The 7180-nt window shown below is 40.6% G+C and overlaps 1 protein-coding gene across 3 annotated transcripts in view; it reads left to right on the plus strand.

Annotated features, from left to right (window-relative positions):
* Positions 1 to 537: 537 nt before the first annotated feature.
* cd5 (CD5 molecule) overlaps positions 538 to 7180 on the plus strand; it is a 9210-nt gene continuing 2567 nt past the window's right edge. For 2 of the 3 annotated variants that reach the window (XM_028604597.1, XM_028604608.1), the window contains exons 1-3: positions 538 to 711; positions 4868 to 5263; positions 5707 to 5832. In XM_028604597.1, coding sequence (XP_028460398.1) covers positions 660 to 711; positions 4868 to 5263; positions 5707 to 5832 — 574 coding nt within the window. In that variant the 5' untranslated portion in view covers positions 538 to 659. The remainder of the gene's footprint in view (positions 712 to 4867; positions 5264 to 5706; positions 5833 to 7180) is intronic. The other variant, XM_028604603.1, reaches the window with a different exon arrangement.

Consider the following 7180-nt stretch of genomic DNA (forward strand, 5'->3'; position numbering starts at 1 on the left):
AATGTTTTCTGGGTACTACTTTACCCTACAAAATGTCAATCAATTAACAATCTTAGGACCAGAAGCACCACCAGAAGTGGTGTTTCACAACATTTCAGTGAGTAAAAGAACATTAAGTAAAGGACTTTGGTATGGCATGATCTGCAGTATTACATTTATTTTTCAGTGTGGTTATTCATTTGCTAAATCACTAAATCACACAATTTTTGAGTCCTTTTTCCCTCGGCTGTACTCTCTCACTTGCAGAGGCTTGTGACTAACAAACGTGGTGAAAAAGGAACATTTAGTTCACGAGAGTCACGTCACCCTTCCCTTCACCTCTTCCTCCTTCCTCCCTTCTTATCATCATTTCTTATTCCCCCCCTCCCCCTCTCTGCCTCTCTTCTGCAAGCTTGCTTTGAACAGAGGAAATCTGCACTTTTGCAGCAGCAACAGGCCAGGGATGGAGTGATTCACTGTATGTAGAGAGAGAGAGAGAGAGAGAGAGAGAGAGAGAGAGAGAGAGAGAGAGAGAGAGAGAGAGAGAGAGGAGTTTTACACCTCTGCACCGTTTCCTTTCTCATCTGTTTTTCTGTTGTCGCCGTCTTGATCTGATTTGTGGCGTCTGTTCTCCTCCCGCCTGTCCCTCCGTCTGTCTTCTTCCTCTACTCGTTCCTGGGATGGATCTCAAGACTGTTGTGACCCTCTCAACTCTTTTACTCATCACTACTGGTAAGTTCACATTATTATTGGGACATATAGAATATTAAAAGAAAATAGGAGAAGCAGGCAAATAAACTGCTTTGGTATAATATCAGCCTTAACCCAACGAGATACTGGGCCTCAACCACTCAGTCATACAATATTAAAGTATAACTCTAGCAACAGTAGGCTACCACTTAAGACACAAACTTGAGCACAACGTGACAGAAAACAGAACATATTTTTAAACGTCCACTACCACTAAAAAATCCACTTCCCAACAAATAAGACAAAGTTTCTTATGTAGATATTGTTGTTTATTTTATGTTTTTCATGTGTCATATAATGTTCTAATATTGTCTGATTTAATGTTGTTTTGGACTCCAGGAAGACTAGCTGGTTGTCTACAAGTCAGCTAACGGGGATCCTTATAATAAACTAAACTAATATTTCCCAGAAAGTTTAAATGTCTCAACTTTAATGTGTGTTATTGGTGCTAACTGTAGCAGCTGCTAACCGTAGCACTCAGGGCTGCTAGCCAAAGCTGACTTTGGTGTTGATTATGTAGTATGTTTTGTCATGTGTGGCTGCCAGTTCTACTGACCAATGTAGAGTTGAGCTAAATTTAAATATAATATGAGTGATTCACATACTAGTAGTGCTCAGATCTGGAAATAAAATAGATTTAGCGAGAATTTAGAAAGGTGAAATCTGCTGTTCACTGCTGTTTGAATTAACTCAACATGTGACATTTTAAAATAAGTCAAGCTAACAAATATGTTGTGCTTTTTGCTTGAAATATTAGCGTACACTGGTGTACGCTAATAATAGCACTGTAGTATTGCTAAATCATTTCAAACCAGGACCAGGTCATCACCGAGAGTGTATCGAGACCGAGACAGGACAAAGACCATACCAGTGAGAGTCCCACCCTGCATGACACGATAACATGGGGGGAATGCTAACCAGAGTCACTCCTCAAATTGATCTGAAAGATTGGCAGATTGATAACATTAGTTAGCTAGCTTCGCTAGCGTCAATCACATGTACATGGTGAGACGAGACAAGACCGAGTAAAAATGCGGTCGGTTCCGAGACCGGGACCTTTAAAAAGACCGATCTTGAGTACCACAACACTGAGAGATGGTCAGAGGCCTCTCAGCCGTCCAGTCTGCAGCAGAAATGTGTCCACTCAAAGGAAGAAAAGTTTTCCCACAGCCAATTAATAGGTGGACTGATGACCTCATCATGGTCATGGCCTGTTGATCTTAGGGTTTCCACCAAGTTGTTCTTAGGGTTTCTTTCCACCAAGCTTCCATGCTACATAAATAAGCCGGACAGAGTTGTCCCTCATCTGGTGATAGAAACCCTGCTTTCCCCGTCCTGTTGGCTCAGAGCTCCACAGCCTAAGTCCACAGGTACAAATTAGTTTTGCACCAAATGTATCGCAACAAGTGTTGCCAAAGTCGAGGCGCAGATTGGCCACTTTGTGATGCGAGAGAGCACATATGTGAAGTTGCAGTGACAGATTTGCGAGGTTATAATCACTGTGGTTGTGATGGAAAATGAACTTGAGTAAAAAAAAAGAAGTGCACGAGTAAATGTCGCATTACACGTTTGCAGCTGTCATTGTGTTCAATACCAATCTACACATTTGTGAATATTTTTTCTGCGACTTCACATTCAGAATACAGGTGTGTGAATATTTTCTACAAGTGCAAATTTCAATTTACAAGTTCAGATTTTTTTTACAAGCTCTCGTGTTTTTTTTCTTTTTGTGACTTCAAATTCAGATCACGTGTGTGAATATTTTTTACAAGTGCAAATTTTAGTTTTCCAAGTGCAAATTTAAATTTTACAAGTGCAATTTTTAACATACAAGTTCAGATTTTTTGTTCTGCAAGTTCTCACATTGTATTCTACAAGCTCTCACGTTTTGCACCATATTTACCTTCATACCTGAGGCCTGTACTACGAAGCAGGATCAACATCCCTGGTTTTATTTCAGTTACCTGGCTTCACCTAACCTAACAACCACGGTCCCGCATAAGCTGTGTCACGACTAGGGTTGGGTATCGTTTGGGTTTTTTCTGATACCGGTGCTAAAACGATACTTTTAAAACGGTGCCTGAACCGAAATATATATAATATATTTATAATGTATATAATATAAAATATATAAAAGGAGCACAAAACGACAGTTGGCAACATTAAAGAAAGGCTTGTTTATTGCTAAGGCCATATGGTCAAAATTAAATGATGATTAATAATGTAATAACAATAACTTATAACAATTACTTATTTAACCAGTAAATTGCTGGTAAACGACAAAAACAAGCACCAGATGGGAAAAGGGTATTTTACAATAACTTAAAATGCACCATAAGGCTGGCAAGTTTCAAGTAAACGCACCATCTGTGTTGTTTTTCCTACAACGGCAGCTGCAGTCAGACTGTTACGTCCCGGTGTTGGAATCCCCTACAGGGAAATACAGTCACACTTTACACGACTTAGCGTAAGACTTAACATCCCGTGCAGCAATGCTTCTGAAAAAAAAAAGTCAGGCACCGAAATAAGGCACAGAAATTTTCGTTCTTATTCGGTCTCGTTACTACCATTTACGTCGGAACCAGTGCCCTATTGGCACCGCGTTACGGTACCCAACCCTAGTCACGATGGTGGTTCACAACTAATTCAATCAAACCAGGTTTTCCCAATCTAGCGTTCACATAAAAGAGGCGGTGTTTACACAGCATGACCAATCGCAAACATCTACCAGAGCTGCGTATTTTACATAAGAAGAGGAACTATAATTCTACATAAATATGAAGAACACGGACACAGTTTAACAGGCAAAACACAATACATTCGCTGCTTCCTAAAACAGGAAGGAAAGCTGGCAAAAAAATAGCCGACGCTGTAAATGCGTAAATCACAACGCTTATCATCAACCCATCAGTCAGGCACAAGATCTGACCATAATTACCCTTGTGCTTTCCATAAACTGTTGTTGCTTTAGCCTTTTATTCCAGTTGCAACCCTGGCAGTGGTAATAAAAAAATATAAAAACATAATTCAAACCGATGTGCGCATTGGCAACACACGGCCCAAATAGCCTATATGTTGAAATCTATATCATTCATAAAAATACCCATCAGGGAATATTAACGGGGTTGTCTGTCTCTAAATGTTTTAACTTTCATGAGCACACCTCCCCCTCTCTCTCCGCGCACCGTGCCCCACCGGATCTTCTAAGAACGGTGATGCCGTTATTAATCGAGTATTGATTTGTCAGTAGGCGGTGCTTTTACACCAGTTGATCTCTAATCTCTAACATAACCTGCTCCCGACCAGGTTAGGTGTTCAGCATAAATTACCACGGCAATTTAACCTGGTAACAAGTGATCCACCGTCGTGATACACAAAACCCTGGGTTGAACCTGAACGCCAAATCTTGCTTTGTAGTACAGGCCTTTGGTGGCTCACTGGTATGACTCACCAAAATGGAGTCACCGTAACAGCATTGATCACACTCTGCTCTGCCTGCCTGGACGAGTCCAACTGTCTGCTGTAGGAACACTCTATCAACCCAGAGGACCGTAACCAATATTAAGAGCATAAATTACTCATTTGTGCATCAAATTTGCTGAGCATATGTTTTCAGCTGAATGATTTTGTAACATAAAGACTGTAAAAATAGTAACTGTAGAACTAATAGTTGTAGCAGTACTAAACAGCACTGTCCTCTCTCTCTAGCATCTTTTTTTCCTGCACACACTCTCCAAGAACCAGTTGAGCTCATATGTTGCCTGAGAGGCAGAAAGTACTGCATGTAAAATGTACACGCTGTGAGTACATAAACATACTGAAAGTAACACAGAGGAGCAGATGCACACTTTTACTAGCTAAACAGCGATAGGACAATGTTGAGAGAAATTTTTTGAATTAATCAAACTTAAACTGTCAAATTCTGCCCAAAGATCCAATGTAAAGTTCTGGTTTCACAGTGTAACAGTTGGGTTGGTGTCAACACGTGGACCCAGCAGGTTTGGACATCCAGGAGAATGAGGAGTTAAATGAATACTGGTTTGATATTGATGTAGGCCAGAACAGAGATACTCCTCCTTTGGCGCAGTGTGTTGATCTGTGTTCTCCAAACTGTTAACTCATCTCTGTCCCCCTGCAGCAGGCCAGACATCACCTGGGCAAAACGGCACTGGTTCTGTCACCAACAGCACATCCCCCAGTACCACCAGTCTCTTGCCTTCAACATCCACCGCTGGCCCAAACTCTAACCCAAGCCGGCCTCTGGATGCCCTGGGCCTCCTCACAATCACATGGTACAGGACATGTGAAGGAGATGTGAACCTGAACCTCTACCATCCCTCCATCTCCTCCCTGCCCGTTTGTCATGGCAGTGGAACAAACTTTCAGATTCTTTTGAGAAATGTTTGTAAGAACCAAAAAGGCTGTACAGACACGCCGCCCTTGCTCAAAGTCCAAGGCCATCAGAAAGGTTATAACATCACAGCGAGCGGAGCAGAAAAGTCAGACTGTGACACACTGAGGGTCCAATGCACAGGTGTGTCATCGTGGATGTGTGTGTGTGTCCTGTTGTGGGTTGACATTTTATGCTCGGCAGCCTTTAGTCATTAAAACGTTGAACAATGGGTATTGTAGTACTTGTTGTACTTTAACGTTTCCTAAATGGTTTGTAGATCTGCTGGACAAATGGGAAATGCAATTATTGATACATATTATTATTGATATCATATACATTTCCACAGGTCAGAATCCTTTTTTAACATATTGAAATTCATTGTAGATATCTGTAGTTGTTATTATTTTTAGTGAAAAAGGAATTACTGATATCCATGTATCTGTAAATCAATCATTTCTACATGTGAAAATATATTTGTCAAAATTGTTTTACAGATATCTTAATTGTACATGTTTACTACGCTAGTGGAAACTAAATGGCTACTACACCCAAGTGTGTGTGTGTGTGTGTGTGCACGTGTGTAGATGTAGATGTAGTCCAGGGACAGCTCCAGGCCTACAAAGTGGTGACAGCTTTGCTCTGCTGCTTTTTGCTGCTCCTGATTCTGATCCGCTTCACCAGACCCACCGTCAAAGCCCTGCAGAAGAGATGTGAGTACACACACACACACACACACACACACATACATGTTTGTGTGGAATCAGTACTTAGTGACCTAATACTGATCTGAAAACTCTGATATTTAGCGATTAGGTCTTGTCAGATTTAAGATTTAGCCAAGAAGGGCTGTTGTTTAAATCCAATAAATTCTGTCCGACTAGTACGGAGCCCCTCTGGGGTCACATGGTAGAAGAAAAAAATTAACTTGATGTGTAAATCCAAGCCATGCCCCCAGATTTGCAATTTGTGAAAGGGTTTTAAATCTGTGCGCACTGACAAGGAAGACTAGACATGCCCAGCAACATTCCCACTTTGAGTAAAATATGTAATTCTTTGCAACATGCAACATGTTGTACAAGCAGTGTTGGGAAGGATACTTTCAAAACGTATTTCGTTACAGAATACAGAATACATGCCCACAAATGTAATTTGTAACGTATTCCGTTACGTTACTCAATCTGTGTAACGTATTCTGAATACTTGGATTACTTTAGGATTACTTCCACATTGAATTTTTATAAGTGTAGGAATGCGGCTATCACATCCAGCTTACTAAACAGGCCTATAATGGTGTGTTCTTTTTATTCCAACTAGCTGAATGTGTACCTGAACAAGCAGATAGATTATTGTATTGGTAGTCCCGAACTGCATAATACAAAAATCTAACCGTGGTCTAAGCTACCACGAGCTAATTTTAGCTAACGTAGCATGTCAAACGGGATAGTCAGTCTTTAAACGGCTCTGGAGCTAGTAAATCAGCACCTAGGAGAATGTAAAGTCCCACGTCAATGTTAAAATAGCAAGGTGATCTACCAGTAAAACTACAGCAGACGACTACCCTTGGCTAATTAAAAAATAACTTACTTTAAGATGCTTCTTCAGGTTAGAAGTAGAGTAATTTGGAGCTGAAAGGAGGTTGGTTGCTGGCTAGCAGAGGCTGCACGGCACAGTTAGCTGTATTTCATTCTTCCTGTTCGTTCTTTAATGTGAAATGCTGTTTGAATTTCCAAGATAGAAACTTATTGCTGCCCTGGCTCTGTCGTGCCGGTTCCGACTCCATTGTGACTGATCACGCAAATAGCTATTTTTTTCTATTTCATATCGGGGCTTCTGAAAAATGCATTAAGTTGCCTTAATTTATTCAGAGTGAATAAACTCGTGAAACAGAGAAGTATCGTCATGTAATCTATTGATTTTAACAATGTAACTGTATTCTAAATACCAACTATTTAAATTGTAACTGTAACGGAATACAGTTACTCATAATTTGTATTCTGAATACGTAACGCCGTTACATGTATTCCGTTACTCCCCAACACTACGTACAAGTCACTGCAG

This window comes from Perca flavescens, chromosome 2 (genome assembly GCF_004354835.1).
Source record: "Perca flavescens isolate YP-PL-M2 chromosome 2, PFLA_1.0, whole genome shotgun sequence".
Taxonomy (NCBI): domain Eukaryota; kingdom Metazoa; phylum Chordata; class Actinopteri; order Perciformes; family Percidae; genus Perca; species Perca flavescens.